This window comes from Achroia grisella, unplaced genomic scaffold, assembly GCF_030625045.1.
Source record: "Achroia grisella isolate CSIRO2021 unplaced genomic scaffold, CSIRO_AGI_Agris_v1 utg511, whole genome shotgun sequence".
Taxonomy (NCBI): Eukaryota; Metazoa; Arthropoda; class Insecta; order Lepidoptera; family Pyralidae; genus Achroia; species Achroia grisella.
The window spans coordinates 4,558,615-4,582,073 of NW_026712905.1; the positions used below are offsets into that span (position 1 = coordinate 4,558,615).

At 31.4% G+C, this 23,459-nt stretch overlaps 1 protein-coding gene across 4 annotated transcripts in view; it reads right to left on the minus strand.

Annotated features, from left to right (window-relative positions):
• Window positions 1–9,407: 9,407 nt before the first annotated feature.
• LOC131846625 (uncharacterized) overlaps window positions 9,408–23,459 on the minus strand; it is a 44,445-nt gene continuing 30,393 nt past the window's right edge. The window contains exons 9-23 of one of the 4 annotated variants that reach the window (XM_059195976.1): window positions 20,217–20,446; window positions 19,906–20,028; window positions 19,617–19,793; window positions 19,196–19,440; window positions 18,695–18,852; window positions 18,061–18,257; window positions 17,213–17,333; window positions 16,916–17,038; window positions 16,278–16,502; window positions 15,482–16,188; window positions 14,733–14,918; window positions 14,286–14,381; window positions 13,421–13,517; window positions 12,206–12,461; window positions 9,408–11,682 (exon numbers count right to left, since the gene is read on the minus strand). In XM_059195976.1, coding sequence (XP_059051959.1) covers window positions 12,421–12,461; window positions 13,421–13,517; window positions 14,286–14,381; window positions 14,733–14,918; window positions 15,482–16,188; window positions 16,278–16,502; window positions 16,916–17,038; window positions 17,213–17,333; window positions 18,061–18,257; window positions 18,695–18,852; window positions 19,196–19,440; window positions 19,617–19,793; window positions 19,906–20,028; window positions 20,217–20,446 — 2,726 coding nt within the window. In that variant the 3' untranslated portion in view covers window positions 9,408–11,682; window positions 12,206–12,420. Of the gene's footprint in view, window positions 11,683–12,205; window positions 12,462–13,420; window positions 13,518–14,285; window positions 14,382–14,732; window positions 14,922–15,481; window positions 16,189–16,277; window positions 16,503–16,915; window positions 17,039–17,212; window positions 17,334–18,060; window positions 18,258–18,694; window positions 18,853–19,195; window positions 19,441–19,616; window positions 19,794–19,905; window positions 20,029–20,216; window positions 20,447–23,459 lie in introns of all 4 variants that reach the window. The other 3 variants (XM_059195977.1, XM_059195975.1, XM_059195978.1) reach the window with 3 other exon arrangements.

A 23,459-nucleotide genomic window follows, 5' to 3' on the forward strand; every position in this document is an offset into this window, starting at 1 on the left:
GCTGCACCGCAGTTATATGCGCACGCGCACCCGGCCACACGTTGCACAGGGTGTGTCGGGATCACATCGTACATGTTAATTTTTTCCTGTTGTTTTTGTTAAGGAAAAATTTTGTTTATATTGAAATTTAAATGTACTCATTGTTTCCTTTTTAGGATCTCAAACAGATAAAAAACTTACGTCGTCAGACTGTGTGTCCGCTCTTTTATACTGTAATATATTTTAGCAAACACTAATATGAGTTGCATGGTTTAAAATATGAGTTCATTTATATTTTAATAAGTTATACCTTCGTAAATATAAGTACTTAATTTTAATGAAATATTTTTATTGGCTTATTTGAAAAAATGTTAAGAAAGAAGATTGTAGCCGATGTTTAATAACCGAATATAATTTACAGCTCTGTAAATTTTAATAAAAAATATTCAAATATATTATACGTCATCTTAATTGATAAAACATAGCATCAGCCTGTATATAGATGAGCGGCGCTCCATCGACAATCCCCAAAAGCGCAATGTGTCAAACAATGAGATCAATGTTGGTAAGGTCAAGCAACGGTCTGAAAACCAGTATGCCTGGAAAACGGCCCAAATGCCTTATTACGCGTAATAAAATTTATGTGCACCTTAAAACCTCCGTTTCCAGTTCACCCTTATTTTATTCCTTATATTTTTATATTTACAGGCGTACCCTACATAAACTGTCTTTCCAACTGATTACCACAGGTAGACTTTGTACAAAGTAGCCTGCCTAGGTGCCTCTGTCTCACCCGTTTCAGACAGCCACAATACAACTTCTTTGTAATCTGTAATTAAGTTAAAAGGTGAACTTTGAAATTACAGGCTAAGGAAGCATAGATTAGAAAAACATCATAGTCTTTTGGAGCTATTCCAGAAAACAATACATAAATGTTACCTAGTACCACACACAAGCACACACAGACACACAATATCGCGCATTCAACCGGGCGCCTGCGCGCGCCTGGGCGCTCCACACCGGCGCGCCCGGGCGCCTCTCCGATCGATCCCCCGTCCAATTCAAACGGGGATCGAAATTACGACGGCCTGAGCCGAGGTTCGAACCCCTAGTAGTGCCCTCAGACTAAAGTCGTATCCGTCAGGCAGGAGTTGGCCTTCAGCCGCTCCATAAGTCCTTCCGCGGGTTTGGAGTGCCATCTGCACTCGCCCCTAATGTCCGGTGAAGCTGTAAAGGCCAGCTACGGCCAACAGCATTAGAGAAGTCTGAAAAAAAAAATAGCCTCACACGATGACTTACAATCCGTATCTACTCGTCATCTATAGGTAAGGGTTGCCAATTATCAATAGCCGTCAGTTATTTACAACTCCAATTACATTTAAAAAAAACAGTGGGCTTCATATTTGGTTACATTTTTTGGGCACTTCATTAAAATTGGTTGCATTAAATTAAATTATATACTTTGGTATTAATTGAAATTGCCTTTTTTTTAAATAATTAAGACATAAATATGTGACTAATTAATAACATACTAACAATTACGTCCAAGTACCAAATAGAGATGTGAGGAAACTATAAGTAATATTGTCAATACCATATTATGGTAAAGCATATCACATAATAGTATGCTATTAACCCATTACTGGTAAAATACCATTAGGTGTACTTCTACGGGATCCACACCTAGAAACTGTCGTAGTTAATCCACCACGACCAGCTTAGGGACCTTATCATCATTTACAAGCGTCTATCTACTGTACACTATTTGTGAAGCCAGATTCACAATTCTACTAACATTAATAAACAAAACAAAATAGATATGTATCAATTCCTGTATTGTATCTCACAATCGCAATTAGCTGATATCGGTTTGAGGAAGTAACAAAAAGTGTTGGTATCTTTTTAAAAAAATTATTGGTTACAACTGCAAACAATTTTTTATTATGTAATAGGATGATTAGCAAGCTGATGGACCACCTAATATGAAGTGGTAACCGGCACCCAATAGTACCTATCCCTGATGCATTGCCATTCCAGGCAGCAAGGGTGTCATGCCTCTATGCTGTGTAATCTACTGTGTACTCTAATAGACTATGACACTAGGAGAATATTATCTCTAAAAAGTATAAAGTGAAGTCGTTATTGTTCTCTTGTGTTTGGTTATATAGTTTGTTGGTTGTCTTCCTTATAAATCACGCAACGGATTTTAATACAGTTTTTACTATAGTCTTTATTATTTCTTCCAGAAAGTTTGCTTAGATATATAATAAATGCATATAGATTTTTATATATATACTAAACACTCGCGTCAGATCGATAATCATCGTCATAACATAGTATAAAACAAAGTCGCTGTTGCTATATGCCCAGCCCTAAGCTTAAATCTTTAAAACTACGCAACGGATTTTTAAGCAGTTTTTTTTTATAGATGGAGGTATTCTAGAGGAAGGTACATATATAATACATGTACACCCGGGCGACACCGGGGCGAATGGCTAGTGAAATGTGAAAATAATTGGCTATACTATACTACCAAATACCTGCGACTTTTTTAGATAAAGGATAACCTATGATGTCTTCGTGGTACAATTTTGATAAAACATCTGATGATTCAAATTTTCATTAAATTTCGTTCACTTGTTTAGTAGTTAATAAGCTAATAAACAAACGAGAGATGCTTTCTTATACATATTGCAATATTAATATATATATAATGATTATTATATATACTTAAATCAGTTCAGCCACTTCGGGCGATTAATTAATCAATAAAATAACTGCATACCTGCCATTTTGCTTTTATTTTTAGCTTGTTTGACAACATTGTAACAGGATATTATTCTTCGTTTACGAATGTTCGACAAACAAATCTGATACAGTAGTCAGCGAACGCGGCCGAAAAATGTAATTACTATGTTTATAGTTGTTCCAGATTTTGAATTTACCAAATTAACCTTTTATTTTTTCAAACCTTTTATTTGCAACGAGGATTATAATAAAAAAAACTAACTTATAACACCTTAATAAAAAAACTAAGAAATTTTAACTAAAAATTATCTCGATCAAGGAACATACCTCATTGAACTCTATCTACTTGTTAGAGCTAGTATACCACAGAAAGACGTACAGAGACGTTAAACTTATAATACTCATCTTTTACCATCCAGAGTTAAAAATATTTAACTGTCCCAATACACAAATCTATTTGTATATCCGTTTGTGCACGCGAAACAATTTTTGTAATTGTGTTAATTCATTCATTTACACAAAAAAAAAGTTATTACTGTTGTGACCGAATACTCCGGCGCTCTAATACGAAGTCGCGGGCTCAACTATTGGAGTAATATTTCGAAAAGTAACCATACAATGAATATAAAATATCACGAATAGAATAAAGTTTTATTATCTACAAATTTTAAAATGGCTTTCATAGTTTACCTTCTATGAGTGTGCCTATTCTCTAACAACCCCTGTTGCTATAGGATTTAGCCCAATCATCACTTCAACTAACAATATAATTCCCATCCTTTCGATAATATTACAAACTATTTTAAATGGCATTATAACAATATAATAAGACAGATAATAATATACAGCATTGTAAATGCCAAATAGTTGATTATGAATCGACGCTGCATTCAGTGTTCTACATAAGATTCGTCCAAGTACTTTATTAATATGTTTGGAACATACCATACATATTGAACTTATGCTATATCATATAAAATTAATATAATGTGACAGAATTTTTATGTTTTATTAATAGTATTAATCTCGAATAATGGTACATTTCTGGGCTCAAACTTCACCTAACGTACTAAACCCTATAATTATATATTTTTTACTATTGCAAATATTATACATACTTATTATCATTTTCAACCCAAAATTGGATAACACTAATAGTATAACTATAATAGTTATAGCCGTGTGCCAAAAGTTATATACGTAGGACATCCAACTTTACGATTTCTTTTGATTTACAGTAATGTTACTCTCCCTACACTATGTATCACTAATCGCCATTTAAAACTATGTTAATTATAGAAATATCTCTAATACTTCATGATGATCATAGACTATCATCCTGATATGATCACTTACTATTTTAGCCGTACTGAACATTAATAGGCCTTTTTTCTAACATCTGCCATCTGCTGTCCCATTACCATTTCTGAGTTTATCCTGCTGATTTATCAACTATATATGATCTGAATACACTTACTTATTAGATCATTGTAACTGAATGCCCATCAAATACTTCTATAAAAAAAAACAAAGAATTCTATAATTAGCCTTAGCAACCAGTAACTAAAATAGAAAAACCATTCGATATGCCAGAGATCAGTTATCATTAATATTATATATTATACTATGATAGCTGTTGACAATAGATAAACACCAAAGTAATTTGATCTCAAAGTCTATTATTCTAGATACATTGACATTTAAGACCGGTCGAAGAGCGCAGCTATCTCAACATAACGGAAGGAAGAGCCAGCGGCATTGAACTGCATCCACGTATGCGCGCGCGCACTGAATGACAATCGTTGCGGTACCCGATACAAATGATCACAATGGACAAAGAAACCCTTATTGTAAATATGTGAATCACGTTAGGTATTTCGATAATAAAATTCTGTTACAATACGAAGTAGCAATTTGTGACCACAGATAGGATTTGGTATTATCCTTATGCTTAATATAACATCCCCTAATATATAAAAAAATCAAGCCACAGTGTTTGTTATCAACCCATACGAAACGGCTTGATTGATTGTTATGAAATTTTTGGTATACATTTGGTAAGCCTAAGAGCTCGTATTTTATACCCCTAAGTGACAAGGGCCACCTATACAAAAATAATTTATATGGCAAAACAACGTTTGCCTAGTCAGCTAGTATATACTCGTATATAATTCTTCTGTGCGTGTGTTTGCTACCTAAATCCTCCGAAACTCTTTGTTGGAGCTATTTTGATTATATATTTTAGTGAACTCCAGGATGTATTGAAAATAGGTAAAGCTGCTTTTCTGGGCAGGACGCTTTATTAGAAATGCAGCAGAAAAAAATATAGGTATACATAATGATGCACAATACCATTTTCATATACTAAAAAACACACCTACGCAATAATACTCTACAAAAGACTTTGTTTTTTACTGTTTGGTGACACCAAACAAACAAGATTGTACCTGTTATTAAATTAGATTATCAGTGTAACTATTTATTGCCTAAAATTATCCCTAACTTGTTTCAAGCAAAACTTACTTACTTATCGCTATCATGGTACAAATAGATTATAACTATAGTTTGAAGAAAGACTGCAATCAATCAAAAGGCCTAGCACGAACAAAGCAGGGGTGCGAGTCGATTCAGCTGCCATTAATGGATAGCTTGGTGCCGGAGGCGCGCCTGATCCGCCTGATAACCTAACGATGTACAGAATATTGCGCGGTTGCATTCACAATCTCGATACGATACGATATAAGACGACTTCCAAGTGGGAACTTGTAATATAATGTACTATGGACTCTATTCTCCTCATTTAGCCTCATTTAACCTGGGCCGTAGTGGCAATTTGCAAATATAGTAGGAAAATTATTATCACCCAAAAATTTCCAAAAACTCATCATTTTAATATTTATCTGCGTTCTTTATTTATTTCATATTATATTTATGAATCTGTAAAAAGATAATATTTATTGTCTTTTCACGATTAAAGGCAGTATCTCAAAAAAATCTGGAATAGCTTGTTCTTTTGACATTATATTTGTATACTATTTGATATATAAGTAGTATAAAAAATATAATCTCTTAATTATGACAAAAGTGTGCCCGTCTTTATTTTTGTGTACATCACTAAATGAAAATTTGCGTTGCTGATACAGCATGTAGGTACCATTTTGGTAATTAAATAAAAAAAAACACAATAGAAATAGTACTTTTTACATTGTTAATTGAATATTATAGTCCTTATTCACAACAATGGAGACAAACCGTCGCTATAACAGAAATCGGAAAACCGATATTCAAGGTAGGTACATGAAGAAATTATGTCATTTCCATCATTAATTGGGTTAATGGACGCGCGCTGCGAGATAACAAGAAAGTTCCGAGTTTAATTCTTACTTCCAATTGTGCCTTCATCCATTATTTATCATTGCCCAAAAACTTAAAATAATATTTCCAACAATCGTAGATAAAATATATGCGACTATAATAATGGAAAAGTTTTGTCAAATTTAAAAGATTGGGGTTTGATATAAGTTGCCTTGCAACCAATCACTGGTATGTAGACAGAGAATTTTTAATTAACAGATATTATATAAAAGTTTGAAATGGTAAAAGTAATAGAGACATTGGTGCACTTTTATTTTATGCACGTAGTTAATTTTTAATCTGTATTTGCAAATTTTGACATGAGATTTACATTCTTTCTATTAAAAGAGCCAACTCGGCTCAGTATCTATTAAAAAATTCAAATGAATTCTATCAATGGTCTAATTTTACCCTAAAAACAAATGCAAGTTGTCGTCTTAACTACTTATTGATATAAACTGACATAAAATACTAGCTAGTGCTAGTGAAATTTATATAATCCGTGTTTATTCTGATGGTATATTTTGTAAAGTTTCATTAAAAATGATTCAATGATTCATTAATGATGATTCAGTCGTTTTTGCGTGAAACAGTAGGTAACAAACAATCAATCACACAATACTCACAAACTTTCATGTATACAATACTAGATGTGCCCATAGTTTCACCCGCTTAACCCTATATGTTATTCTTATGTATAAACTATATTACTGTAAAGTTTCAAAATCCGTTTAATAGTTTTTGCGTGAAAGAGTAACAAACATCCACCCATACTCACAAACTTTCGTGTTTATAATATTAATAATAATAAGATCAGTAATCAGTACATACTCTATTAAATTTTTGGACACTTCTATTTTATAATTATTCTGATTCGTTACTAATATTTTTATTGTAAAAGTTAGTACTTTTATTTATTTTTATTTTATACTACTTCTTAGTTTCTGTAATTTGTACATGTAGAATTATTTGGATGAATGAGCAACGACTACTTTTTTTATCTGAGCATGCAGACGTCACAGTCTAAACCAGTACTGAATAATTTATTTAGAAGATACTAGAATAGCTGTCCGTAATACGGTAACATTCTAATATTATAATGTGAAAGTTTGTGAAAATATTTAGATGTTTGTTCCTTATGGTTAAACGAAGATTGATTCATAGGTAGACTATATAATACTAAATCTTATAGGATGCTTTTCTATAAGGGTAAAGGCCGCAAGTTATGACTAGTATGAAATAATAACAATTAAAATTAGCATATTTCATTTATTTTATTAAGTGAACAATATATCCGTGGGTAATATTACAAGGTTTAATGTATAAGGGTAGAATAATATTAACCAAAATTGCACAATTCCCTGTAGGTAGGTAGATATATTTACACGAGTCACATTAAGGCTAAGTCTCCCAATTGTATTCTGAGCGAAGGTCTAAGCTAAGCCATAGAGCTATTTGTGAGTATACACACAGCCTACTACATACATTTATAGCTTGCAAGTATCTATATAGACTTCAAACAAATAAAAGTCTAATAGAGAAACAGAAAGCTTATAAATATTAGTTAAATTTGGATCATGTATTTTCAATATCAAAAAATCACTTGAAACTAGGTAGGTAAGCAATCATACTAAAACGGTAAAAAAAAGATGATACATCAAATACAGATCAAATAAAAATGTCCATTATAATAGTTTAATTTTCTTTTAACCATTCATAAATTGTAATGGATGTAACATTTTCAAATACAGAATGATAAAAATTAAGTAGATGTGTATTTTTTTCTGTAAATGTGACTTACTCACTTCTTAATTTCGATTTACTCTTAGTACGACTAAACAAATAAATAATTAATTGGTCAGTCTAATTAAATAGTAAGTAGGCAGATACAGTCGAATTCATAAGACAGTAAGTTATCGCCCTGAAATTTTATTTATGATTATTGATGGGTATTCGGAAGATTCAGGGCTGATATCTATATAGGTATTTATTATGATAAGTACCTACATTACCTGTACAATTTATTATTAAAGAATATTTTAATTGACAAGTTAGAAAGTATAAAGATTTTATTGGAAAATTCGTAAAAACACTATGTTACTAATCCTATTGTTCAGTTAAGTGTGCTATAATTCGGAAGAACTAACAAGAAACTCAACTAGTAATAATAAGTTTTGAAATAAATATTTTTTATATATTCTTCATGGATGTGCAAGTTATGATTGATACTGTAAGAATTGTAGTAACAAATCTACTTATATATGTTTAAGTTAGATATATATAATATATAGTAGGTATATAATAGTTCTTTAGATACGTGTATGTATAGTATTATTTGTATATTTTTCATTATTATTTTTATAATTAAAATAGAATAATTGGAGAATTAAGTGAAAACTCATTTAGCAGTCATACCGTAGGGTCTTTCCTATACCTACTAACATAAATAGGAAAGTTTTATTTTTGTATGTTAGTTAATTTGTAATATAATACTAATGATGTTAACTTTTAAACTCTTTCTCACATAGATAGTTGTAATATATAATCAGCAAGTAACATAGGCTGTATTACAAACGCGCAGAGCCGCGAGATATAACTAGAATGTACTATGTTGCATTATATTATTAAACAGTTAGTTATTGGTTCTTATAATAGAGATTACAATGAATTAGATTCTATTGTCATTTTTATATATTCGTATACCTATTCTTCTGAAAAGTGTGTGTACAGTTTACTAAATTGTGTGAATTTATATTTTTAGTATAACTACTTCTTGGGAACGATAAATTTATTATATGTATTATGCAGTTAGATAATAACTTACAATCGTAATCTAATTTCTAGGTATAACCAAGAAATTACATAAATACTTAAAGCTCTTTAATAGGATATAATGAATTCTAGCATATTCTATAAATATATTATCAACGAATATAATATTTGAAGGGATTATAATAGATATAATTTTATATCACATAGTTCGAATAGTTGTTGCATTAAAATGGGAATATAGAGAAAAACTGAAAAAATGACAAAAGTTCAAAAATTAAGACTCACTTTAAACACTAATATAATTGTGTCTTCATCCATTATTTGTCATTGTAGAGTTGTTTGTCTCAATAAGGTAATTAAAAATATACATTTAAGCCCTTTGGATTATTTATTATTGCTTCATAATTTCTAAAGTTAATAATTTTAATCTGTCATATAAAAGATATTATTTTTTGTAGGACAGATCTTCTTTCTCCTTATAAACAATGGATATTATAAGTTTCTTTTAGACCTTTATTTGGATTTTGAATAACGAAATTAAATAGAATTCTAATATTTTTTTTAATAATCTTATTGGAATCGATGAAATAGAGCAGGGTAATTTAAGTTTACATAAGTTTCTTATATTTAGAGTAATTTTATAATTAACACAAATGTTTACAAATAATGACATAAAAACAAAATATAAATAAAAAAAACTAAGCGGGATTTAATAAAAGAAAATTTATTGAAATGATAAAATATTATAATAATTATATATACACTAAAATACATGAAACAAAAAACGAAATAATACTAAAACGCATTTGTTTTCGTTATCTATAACTAACTTTGTAATATTTTCCTATAATAATGTGCTTTTGCTAGTGATGGATTAGTTTTTAAGACATAATTGAATAACATGGCATCGTCTTAAATATTCTCTAAATACAATTCACTATAAGGTATCTTAATTCTACAATAACAATTCAAGGCCCTTTACACAGAAGACTTTAAGTTATTTACGCGAAAGAAAGTATATTTTTACGTATAAAACAGGCCTAAAACAACTTTATATATTGTATAATATCAAGTAATACACTTTACAATATACTTCTATGAAATGTAAAGCAACTACAGAAGGAATGTTGTCAAAATTGAGCAAATATTAAAAAAAAATATATCCAATTACTACGAGATACACTCTAAGCAGTACTTACATCACTCGTGTTAGCAGATATGACATTAATCTGGATATGTGCCAAGCAAATCACATTCCAAACAAAGACACTCGTGTAATTATTGAAAGTTTATGTAACCTCTGAAATATTACAATGTAATAAACGCTCTTTATAATGTCAGTGTAATTACGACAAAATAAAAAAAAATATGAAAATTAACACTTTAACAGTGATTAAGATATCAGTCACAAAAAATTGAACATATTTATAGATTAGGAAAAAAAGTGGAACTAAGATTTGTTAAAGAAACTATAAATTAATTCATATTTGTTTTACTATAAAATAATAAGTTCATATTTAATGAATAAATATAATTAATTATATTCGTGGGTAGTTTGTACTATAAACACAATAAAAAAAATGGATTCAGTTGATCTTCTTATCTCTTACATGAAAATTGTAAAGCCTGATATAATATTTACTGATAATAATAATTTATCCTAAGCATTTAGTCTCATCTCATTTCATTAGTAGTCATCTGTTCTAGAAAATTCTTTCCATCACTTAATTTCGTTCTTTTTTCAAATGTAACTAATCAGAAACAGGAACTATGCCTAATTACTTTACATGTAATAATTGCAGTATATGTAATTGTCGCCAAATACCTTAAAAATTATTTCAGTACCCCTTGACCTATACGGTAATGGAATTGTGTTTAAAAAAATTATAAAGTAACTCGTGATACTGAAAAGTTTTGAAGTTATTTGCCGGCATCTATATAACTACAGAAAATCCGAGCAAACCAAACTTTTAGAAATATTAAATACAATCGCAAATTCTCAAATATATTTTAATCATTTTTAAACGATTATATTTACATTTTAATGCAAATGTAAAGTAAGTGTGATCCGTTAGCTTGACAATATATTAAGTTTGTTTCGAGTATATAATATTATTCGATAGAAAGTTCTTACAGGTTCCATAATTAGGAGCTTGATGTGAATATCCTATGCCCAATGCAATTCAAATTTTCATTAGTTTATTCGGGTTCGTCTAATCGGAAGTAGTTCTGGCAGCAATATTTCAATCAGTTTTGGTTTGTTCAGATTTTACAGCGATGGCACTTATAATAATTCGAGTACAGATCTCCTACACCTTTATCTACAATAAGATAACTATAAAATTCAAAATAGTTTAGTACACTCGAAGACTCGTTATATCTACTAATAATTGAACATTCTACTTTAATAGCTTAAAATTTATTAAAGCCCACATAATTTGATTACATTGTCTTCTTAAATTAGGTTAACGATTTACCATTAAAGAGTTCGCAGTAAGATGTTTGATATTTTAATTGTCATATAACTAGATCAGTAAGCCACCAGATGAGTAGACAAATAACAATATAATAATAATTGATATAAATTGTAGGTATATATTTATCTACTGTTATATATAATAGTTGTCATGCCCTTAATATCCTCATAATATCTCCAAAGAAGGTCTAGGTCAAAAACAGGTTAATTGTAATATCGATTAAATTTGGATCTCTTCATATTTTAGGTAAAGAAATTATCTCTTTGTTGATATATAGGCAGCTCGACATCAGGCGATCGATCGTCCATTTCGTCGTTTTTGTCATGTAGTGGCAGCTCTTCCAACGCTTTCACTGTTGAAACAGTAAACTAAATTAGAAAATTATACTATAGATGTATACTAGACACATCAAATATATAATAAAACACAGTCATACACAATCAAAATCTTGTTAATACTTAAACATTAAGAAAATAATAATAACTAGGTTTGGAAGCAGGAGATTCACAATATTATGATAATTGTAATATAATAAAAAATCTCGGTATCTTTTTAACAAAAAGAGGCTATAATAAACAATATATATCGATAGCAGATTTTAAATAACTTTAATCGAGGGAAATTATTAAAGATATGAAAATCCACTTTGAGTTACTTTTCTAATAAAATCGATGTCATCTGTACAAATGAATTTTTAATTTCCTTACGTCTTCGACTTTCCTCAGAAAATTATTTAATATCACTAATATTTATTGTGGAACAACAACATCGAAAAGTTTCGGAGCAAACACTTTAATAGATTTGAATCTTGTTTTATTAATACAATGAATCTCCAAATATTAAATAAAAAAAATAATAACATAAAAACTACTCACAACAAAATGCAATAAAACGAAACCATGCTGCAACATACTGGACAGCTAATCTTCTAAGGGCCACCCATTTTAGCGATTACTGACTTTAAGATGTGGAACAGTCTGATTGTAAGTTAAAATGTTGCTAAGGATGTCAATAGGTGAAGTATTAGTGGTTGAGGTTGTGAATTTGTGCTTTAGACGTAGTATATGAAATATAACTGTGGTATATGAAATCAATTGTTTACGCTGGACGGCCCTTGGTCAGTGTTGGTTCCTGTTGAATTGTACAAACAACATCAAGCAATAATGTTACATGCGTGGTCACACTTAGCATTTAGTCACATATCTGTCATTAGAACTGCTATTTGAAAAACATTCAATATTAAAGGTCGATCAATCAACGGTAGAACCGACTTATTTCTTTTTATAACTTAATCTACAAATATTTACATTTAATTAATGATTACTTCTTTAAGCAGTTTATTATATTTACGTTGACATTTATTATCATTATGATTGTCATAACGATCAATTTATATATTTACGGATGTATATTCCCAGTATAGTATTTATGAAATATATCAAAATTTTTGAAACAGAATACTTTAAGTGGAGAAAGTAATTATTGTTATGGAAAATAAAGCAAATCTACCAACAAAGAAAATCAAACAACAAGACAAAGTGCATCACGACATTGATATTATAGCTAATTACGTTAACTGAAAATAATCAAACACTAAATATATTTAGTTAATTATAATAGCAATTTGGATGATACAATAAATTGATTTTAAATAACAGAGAAATTAATACTAATATTTAAAATAAATAACAAATTTAAATATTATAATAAAGAGTGATCTTCTGTATTCACCCATAATGGTTATGTATCGTTTAAATGATAAAGATATATACATACACTTGATTGTCAATATAACTTTGGTGACGAAGTTACATTATTAGCTATTTTACTATACCCATTGAATTAAGAGTAAATTATATGCTTACAAGATACATATGTATTTATTATTAAGTCAAAATTTAGTCTATCAACAATTCCTAGCTCACGCTCACGCAACTTTAATCAGTTTAATTTTTAACAATCTATTGTATCATCTTAATAGTTTTGAACACTGGTTATAGTGGCAACACTGACAATCACATCAAAGGGTAAGTATAAAATGTGAACAAAACGTGAAACACTGTGACCAATCAACGAACGTAAGGTCTCACCAGCTATGATTTTGCTCATCTCGGTGACCTGCTTGGCAAGAATCTGGTTCATCTGCAGTAAGTGTTCTCGCTGCCGCTTCTCTTCAGTGTCCGGGCTCTAACGTCATCATAATAAGCACACATATAGGACAGTGCTGTTTACATATTTACAGCCAACATTCTAAGCTGCATATTTAAGCCGAGTCGTGTTTGTACACATACAATTAATTCTGTTATTTCTATAGTCCACAGTCTGTGACTATTGTTTTGTTACCCCTTGTCAAGTAAATTTAATAAGTTTAAATTATAGTAAAAGAACAATGTGGTATGTACCTACCAGGCCGCTAATGCATTATTTAAACGTCATTATAAATTGCATTAATTAGTTTGATTTTTTTTTCATATTTAAATATATATAGCTGTACATTTCCGTAAAATATATATTTTTAAATGAGGGATATTCAATTTTAGTTGTTATCGTAGATATAAAATAGGTGTACAAACACTAAATATAAGTTCAACTCATATTTTTATTTCTATTTTCTTTATAGTAGATAATAGAAAAAGTCATGCAAAAGAAACAGTAAAGTCATTCAGAATAACAATGAAAGCAGAGCGAGCGTATGCGGAGTGTAAAGTGAATAGACAGCAATCTCACAATGAGTACAATCTTCATAACATATATTTGACTCACTATGAAATAATGAATAATATTTTCTAATAGAAGACTAATAAATGAATAAATTACATACGATTAATACCATAAACATTTCTTAATCACACTAAAAATATTGGATTGAAAATTGGAAGCAACTTCCACAGTTAATTTAATTATCAAATTCTCTCAAAAAACAGCAAAATTTAATTTAATTTATGAAGACTTTACCTTATTATTGTCTGCAGATGAACTAGTAAGCATTTTTTTTATTGATTCCACTTTTTCTAGACGTTTCTGTTGCTCTTCAGGTGAAAGCTCTGGTGGCTATGGAAGATGAAATCAGAATTACTAATTAGAATAATACGTATTTTTATTTTAAATATTTATAAGTAATAAATTAAAGTAAAGCGAAATAATACTAGATGACCTAGCGGGCATTATTAAAATACATGTGCAGTAAAATGCCTCATATTTACAATTGAGATCACAATAATATGGACTTAGTACCCTGAAATAAATAAATAAATAAAATAAAAATAGATAATAGAATCATAATTAAAATTGAAACTAATAATATTTTAGTACTTGATTTCAGTGTCCCTCATCTAAAGAAAACCAACCTGCCTGTCACTTGTAACAAGGCAAAAAAATACATATTTCTATACGTATATTTACCTTTTCCGGTATGTATCGTTCTGGTATTAGTATTTTCTGCGGCGCGGCGAGTAACTGGTCGATAGTGTTGTCTGCCAGCCGGTGCGTCTGCGCCGGCAGCGCCGAGCGTACCACGTCCGGCGCGGGAGCCGCACGCACGCCGCGCAGAGCTCTCTCCATGTCCGCGTCATCCAAGGATCTACCCAGCTTCTAACCATTACGAGAAACATAATCTAAATTCACAGTTCTAGCACAAACTCTTATCTCATCTGTCATACTCGTGAACGGATACTGATTTTGGGACCAGGTCTGTTCGGGTTACGTCCACAGATTTGATTATTTTCTTTGAAAAAATGTAGTAGCATAAGGTGGTGGTCACTACAGTAATTGAACAAGTGCTCAGTTTCTTGTTAGTTCTTCTATGCTCGTAATAAACTAACGGTAGATTTGATACATCATAAGAGTCTGTAATAGACCTTCATGAATAAATCTATTTTTATTCCATTTGATATGAAAGGCGACGTTTCGCACGAAACGACTAATAATATTACTAACATATGAAAAATTTAAGTTCGTCAAATTCGGTGTCTAAGTTATCTTCTAAACCATGTATCAGATTTTGATTTAATTTTACCTATTTACACACAGATATTCGTACATTGTTCAATCCTATCAAAGTCCAAATAGGTCCGTTTTTGAAAAATATTATATTTATTTTTTAACAAAGAATATATTTATGTTCTTGTATAGACATAGTATCATATACTCACGTCTTGATTATATCCATCCTTGGGCATCTCGTTTAAAGTTTTTGCACTCAAATGATGTGGCGCCGTATTATGCCTTCTTTTCTCCTTTGGAACTTGCCTCCTATGTAATGATCCGTTTTTGGGTTCCCCTGACATCTCAGTAATAATCTGTTTCGCTGCTTCACTCTTGAAAATTGGAGACAGCTCCATATGGGATCTGGTCAAACTGACAATGCTGCTAGTTTTCGATAATGGATCATTTGTCAACGTTCGAGAACTATCTGTCGGACTATTTAAATACTGTGTTGAAAGTGACGTAGTGCGGTCGTATCCAGACTTATCATAATTTTTATGGTAACTGCTACTTAAAGATGATATGTCTCTAGAATAGTCATAATTTGATAATGAAGAACTTGATGGATATTTTGGACTTAAGTCCATATTTTTATCATTTACTTGTAGATAATTGGTCTGTGTTGGCTGTGGTTTTGAGTAATACTCTTCGAATTTGCTAAAATCCGTTCGAGGTACAGATGATGCCCTTGTATAATTCAATGATTGGACTAATTCTTCCTCTATGAACTGATCGAGGTTTGTTGAAATGTTGTTAGATGGCCAATCGGTCATTGGTTGGAGTGATCGTTCTCTATCTCTCTGACGTCTTTCGCTTTCCCTTTTTACTATTCGGACAGTTTTAATTTCCTGTTTCTCAACATTAGAGAGATTACCTAAAATAGAAATATTTTTTGGTATGATATTGCGTATTTGATATAAAATTAGTTTTATAGCTTTTTGTTAATTATAAATTTCTACATACCAAATCCACTTTGTTGCATTTCCTCACTAGTTAACGGTGATGTGATATCAGCTGCAGATGTTCGAGTATCAACGTACAATGGTGTATCCATATTGGCCTGTTCATAATGCCCCGGAGGTAACAGTTCTCTCGACATATCATAGTCATAATCCGCCTGACCATGATCAATGGTATGTCCCGTATCTAAATTGGTCTCTTGCCAAGACGAAATTGGTCGACGTTTACCTAAAAGGAATAAATTTAAAAAGTTGATTAGAAATTCACTTAAATTTTTGTTTATAAATCCGTATGTGCAAATAACTGTACAAGATCTACAACGGGGCATACCACGATTGGATTTTGTGTATTCATATGTTTATACCATAAGCTTACTTATATGTACTCCGCCATCTTACATTTGAATTTTGATATGAAATTGGTATTAAAATACGTTTAGAACTGCATTACTGTTATCTAATAATGTTTGATGTAAACGTAGGTTGATTCTCAATAATACAATAATTTTGAATCTATCAACAGTAATAGAAAAAACTCAAAATATAAATGCATTAGTCTGAGACAGTAGCCTAATGTATATATCATAACATCTTGTTGAGATGTGAAAATGAGCCAGTTTCTATTTATGTCTCTACACTCACCGGGTATAAAGTGGTGCGTGGTCTGCAGAGCCTGCGACTGCTGTGTTAGATGCCGTACAGCTCGGCTCAGTTCCTGTCGTTGTCTTTGTAAGGCTGACACTAGTTGTTGCACACGTGACACTTCTGGAAACAGATATAGATGTATATGAAACTAATCTAGCAAAAAAGTATTTGCAAGCATTGGTATTTGCTACATTATCACCAATTCGGCGATAACGCATGATTTCTGCAGGTTCATACAAAATAAATGACATTAGTTATTATTAATATAATTTGTATTTAAAAATAACTAGTTACCATCTTCGAGTACAGCAGTGGGATGGGCTGGTGCAGCAGCGCGCCGAGCCTGCAACGCCCGCCGCAGCTGTTGAAGCTCACGCTCCAGACGAGCGTTATCAGCTACCGTTTGCTCTAGTTTCTGTTTCATAGTAATATTTAATCCCATCAGTTTTAAAACAAGGCAGAAAGTTCATATTTTTATACATAGTCTCGGAATTAATTTATTTTAGCTAATGGCCCACCTGAAATGGTATCTCTTGCCTATATACATGTACAGCACAAAGGCACTGACTACCACTAATGAGTCGGTATTTAGGTGGACTAAGACATCATGATTCCGTGCCCAGTAATTTCACTGCTTATTTTATTCATCAAACAAAACAAATTTGGTGTCGACCGGACAATGCCCATGCAGACGACTTTGTGCAAAGTCTACTTTTCATTAAATAATGATTAAACTACTGTACATGAAGAAAATCTACTCTGAGTATGATACATATTCTGAGTAAATATCGAATGGAATCTAATAATAATTAGTATGCATCTCCAGGAAAATATGTTGTTGGTTTTTAATGTTCTAGAGATAAAATTAAAACATAAATTTAGTATATACAATGACTGTCAAACATATCACCTTTATTAAAATTGATTGATTGATTATTTAAAGTCTACAAGTTACTACCTACAAGTTCTGATTTTTTTGTTTATAAGTCAGATACTAACACTTTGAAAACAATATCAATAGCAAAAAAACTCTGTTAAGAAAACAATGTGTGCGGTGATAGATAGAACGATATAAAAAATTGAGATTGTGCTAAGAAAAAAAATATGTAACAAAAAATATAAGTGCATGTATAGACGAAAACCTTATAAACCTTAGAATTGTGCGCCAACATGGCGTGCACTCGTGTTAGTTCCGCCTCGAGCGCCGAGCCAGTTGGAAAGCTCTGTGGGACTGTTGGCCCGTCACCACCAACACCGATCGCGCCTCCTAGACCACTGACACCCATTCCATTGCGAGACAATTCACTCCTGGGAACACTGTCTAACTTGCCACGTACACCTGAAATATTTTCATTATCAAAATCTTAACCTAATTCTTAAAAACTTTTAAGGAAGGAGGTAAGTAAATTCTATTTTATTTTATTGTTATTTTAATTTGCGATATAAAAATCATAACAAAACGACTATAACATGACCGATTAACACCCTGTCAAATCCACAAATCAATTTCCTCGGGTATGATCCAAAACGCAGTATCAGCATTCCCAAAGAAGAAAGTATATTTAACAGTTATATAGTTCTCATAATACAAGTGACTTTTCCTTTTTTTTTAATATAGTTTCTGCTTTGAGACTAGATGGCGCCTTAATACGACATATTTATAATATAGAAGGGAATAAAAGGGAATACTTTTTTATTCTCAATATATAAATAAAGTCATAGAAACATATTACTTGAAATTACCTATACATATACCTAACATAAATGTTTGCTTACCAGTAAGTAGGGACTCAATAGCATCCTTATCGGTCTTGAGCCCCTGTAGTATTGCGGCCTCGTCTGCTAATTCCTGCTCCAACGCCCACAATTCTGCTACTCTAGCTCGAGCTGCTTCAGTTTCTAAAGGCTTTCCGGCCGCTGCACTTTCAAGCCACCTATGATATTGAATTTTAAAAACTTTCAATGGTATGTCATAAAAATGAATAAATAAATATAGTCATGTAATTGAACATCTTCAGTATAATAAAAGAAATTGGGTTAAGAGGGAAATAACTCATCTTGTATATAATTGTAATCAAATATTTAAAAAATATAATCTATTATTAGATATTCACTTTATATGTCACTTATCGATAATCTAGGTTTTAATAAAATAATTAAAAAGTGTATAAAAATAATATTTTTTGAGTTTATACTAATACTATAATAATAACGAATAATAAATTGTAATATTACTTTAGATAATAATCAATTTAGGATTAAAGCAATATCTCTTACCTCTGTTGTTCGAAGGCATGTTCAGCGAGTACTTTTTGTCTCAATCTCTGATTTCTTTCTAGACGCTCTACAGTGGATCCTGGCCTGTTGTATAATGAACCCAACTTTACCATATTGTCAACCAATTGCACTAATGGCTTGCTTTTTTCATACTGATGTTCTAATTCCATCAACTGCACCTTTAACTGCTCCAAACGTTGTAGACTTTCTTCACGTTCCAAAGCTTTTAAGGAACCGAGACAGTCCTAAAGATATTTTAAGCTATTAAAATATTTTGTAATAACGGTACAGAACTATAATACAGTATTAAATTTATTTCAAGCTCAAATCATATGTTACAAGCATCCTGAAATAATTTTTTTATTCTACCTAAGATTTATTATTGTAATAAGGAGAGGAAAATAAAATAATAATTAAGCACCTCTATACTATTAATTTGTGAGCAGCAATTCTCTATGGCTCGATGAGTTGCAGCATGCCGTCGTCTCAACTGTATAAGGAGCAATACAAGTTCTTCGTGAGTTCTACCTAGAAGCTCCCCAGCAGTAGGAACATCACTCAATCGTTCGCCATGACCTGGTCGTTGAGTTTCCCTTTGCTAATGGTAATAACAAAAAATGCAACAGAAGTCAAAAAGCAGAAATTAAATAACAAATAATAACACTAACTACGGTATAATAATGTATAATAATAATCAAATCTTATTTTACCAAAGCATCTGGTTCAGTATTCCTTCGAACCCTCGGGCTAACAGCTCGAATAGGTTGCTGAGATACTCGTGAAGGCGATCGAGCGTTCGCCCACGAATCTTCTGTAGATGTCAGTGTATGTAACTGTAAAATAGAATCAATATATATAACTTTATGGATTTATATTGTAGTGTATATGTAACATTAGAAGTAGAGTCTCAACAATTAATATACTAACAGATATAAGAAGAATATAAGAAGACTTAAATAACAAACAAGTATATTTACGAATCGGTATAATTACACATTAATAGATCATAAAAGATACGTACATTCTGGTGGGAAGCTGATATCTGTTGCGAGCCGAAATGGTCATTGGGTAATTTATCTTCTACCCATCTCACTCTAGGACTAACTGCACGTACTGGTATATTAGCATCTCGATTATTTCTTCCAATTGACGTATTACTTCCGAGAAAACCTTTCTTTGACAATGCTTGTTGATTCGTAGTATTATTTTCTAAATTTAAATTTATATTTGTGCCTGACATTGTCATAGAAGCTGTAAGAAATAAATGTAGGGTAAATAAATAAATTATTATTTAAATTATAAATTACGTAGTGTCACCTAACTATAAAAATACCGATGAAAGAACAAAAACATGATAAGTGTGCATTGCCTTAATTAGTAATGTTTTGTACTATGTACAACGTTAATTTTGCATGCCATAATATTCTATACGATCACTTTATCTTGTTTTTAAACCCTTCCAAAACGCCAAAACAGTTTCACTAAAATTTATTTACAAGAACTATCTGACAATAATAATGACTTTGCTTTGCTAAAGATCATAAGATAAATTAAACTTACATATTGTACCTTACAGGGCCATATGAATGTTAGAGGATACCTTCATTGCTTGCACAGTCATTTGCGGTGTCCATATTACAGATAGCATCACCCATTCCCATACCTGCGCCCACGCCCCGTACTCCACCTATTGCCCCTTTCATTAGACCACTTGACATTAAATCCCATTGCCGCAGCTTTTCCCTATCAATTTCAAACTTTTTTCTATTTTTCCTTCTAATGTCAGATACGTCTACTAGATTCAGATTTTGTAATCCTGTTTCAATAGAAAGTTGTTCATATACACCTTCGTCTGACTGTTTCATAGGGATCTCAGTATTTTCAGCTAGACTAACATAAACATCATTGTCATCTAATTTTTCATCCTCTTCGAAACAAATACTATGAAAATTAGGGGTTTTCTCTCTACGCCGTAAAACTTGACTTTGAATATCACAATTCACATACGTTACATTACGACTTATTTTATTTAAACTATTTTTCCTTACACGTTTAATGCTATTCATCCCATTAATATCACTTCTTCGACATATTAAAGAAGTTTCCATAGGTACAGTATCTAAATCATCCATTGATCTAGCATGCCTATGAGATACTCTTCTCAAATTATCTCGCCATAATGCATCTTCATCCCAGTGCTTTTCGCCCTGACAGATAATATTTTCATAAGCACTAGTTTCTGCTTCCGCATCATAATACACCGTGTTTGAAGAAGTACCACTGCAATGTGAGGACATACTTGCAGTTGATAGTTTAATGGATGTATTTAATTCATTTCGATTATCGATATTCAAATCCGGTGATGAAGTTTCAGTATTACTGTGATTACCAGAATTTCGTTTGCATCCAAGAACAGACATTAAACTCATAGATTCTGGAATCTTGGAATTCCTGCCATCTGTTGATTCGTAAATATTTTTCATATCTATTTCAGGATCTTTATCAGCAGCACTTAAAAATTCTACAGATACACTTCGAGCAGAAGCGGCTAACTCATACGACCGTTCAGAGGTTAATATGTGATTATTACGAATAGGATTATGTATATGTGAAATTTCATTTTTCTTATGCAATGGACCCCTTCGTCGTTGATTATTTAATCGCCGATGAAGGTTAGTATTCTTTAAATAATGTGATGTAGGCAAAATATTAATATGCTCCTGTGATGACAAATCAGAATAGTAATATGGCGCACTGTGCTCTGTGGAACTATCTCTACTATGGAAACCAGTCGATATTAATGAAACATTTGTATCATTTTCCGATTTGAGAGCTAATTTTTGACTTTCAAACTCTTTAATCTTATCTGCTGAATCATCATTATTTAAATTTTTAATCAATAACTCCTCTTCATCATAATTTTTACTGTAGTAAGATAAAGGCGATTTTGGCATTCCAGCTGAACTACAAGAACTTTGTGAACCGGTATAACTTGATAACAAATATTCAGCAACATTTCGACTTTGCTGACTGATCTTATTTTCAAGAATGTTTGTTTTGCTACAATGCCCCACAGGGGTACTTGAACAGCGGATATGACTAGTTGTTAAAACATTGGAAGCTCTCAAAACATTATCTTTAAATGTAGAACTATCTTGTGGAAAAGACATATTTGTTCTAAAATTTTCATCAATATTTATATTCATCTGAGAGGTTTTTGGTTGTAGATTATCCAAATATCTATCTAAATCATCACTAACGGGATGATCATTAACCGATACGGTTTTATCTGGACTAACAAATTCAAATATAGAATCATCAGAAAGTGGCCTTCTTTTTAACATCATTTCTACGTCTTGATATCCACTCGCATGTCTTAAATCAATAGCTGATTCACTTCCATTCAAACTAGTAACTTCGGATGAAAGATTCGATGGAACTACTTCAAATTTACTACTTATGTCCGATTCTGATGATAGTCTCGAGGATCCTCTATCTGCGTTATAACTTTGTAAAGAATCTGTTTCAATGCTACTAGAATTATAATGCTCAAGAATAGAGTGACTTAATAATTTAGAAGTGGTTTCGTTTACTTTAGATATATCGCTATTTAGACTAGCTCTACTAGTACGAACCTTTTCACCTCTTAGAAGAGTATCATGGATAGACGTTGGACTTCCATAAATCATCAAAGAAATATTTTTCTTCTGGTTAATTTTTTGATTTTCTCTCGTTAGCATTTTTAAAATAGAATTATCCTGAAATATATCAGACTTATCTAATTTGTCTAAAATATAGTTTGAAAGCGCTTCATCTGACAACTCCTCACAGGGTGTTGCCGTAATAGGCAGAGTTGGTATTATCTCGTTATCTGAACCGTCTTTTCGAACTAGCATATTTCGACTGCCACGTAAATAATATGAGGCTGGTCTAAATGTATCAGAAATACTGAATCTATTAAAAGGAGTATGCAATGATACGTCCTTAGATCCTTCGTCATCAGTTGTATCGGAGCAATCTGATCTTTTCGATAATTTTTCACTCTTAGTAACTCTTTTCAGAGTATGATCCTTAGTATCAGCAAAATTTGAGGCAGTATCAAATGATGATTTTGTACCTTGTTTTGGATCATCTGTTTCGCCTTCAGGAAAAGTTAAATTACTCAACTCCATATATACTGGTTCAATCTTTCCGTTATTGACACAAACAATTTCATATGTCTGCATATCTTCTTCTTCATTTCCCAAGTTCATTTCTACATAAG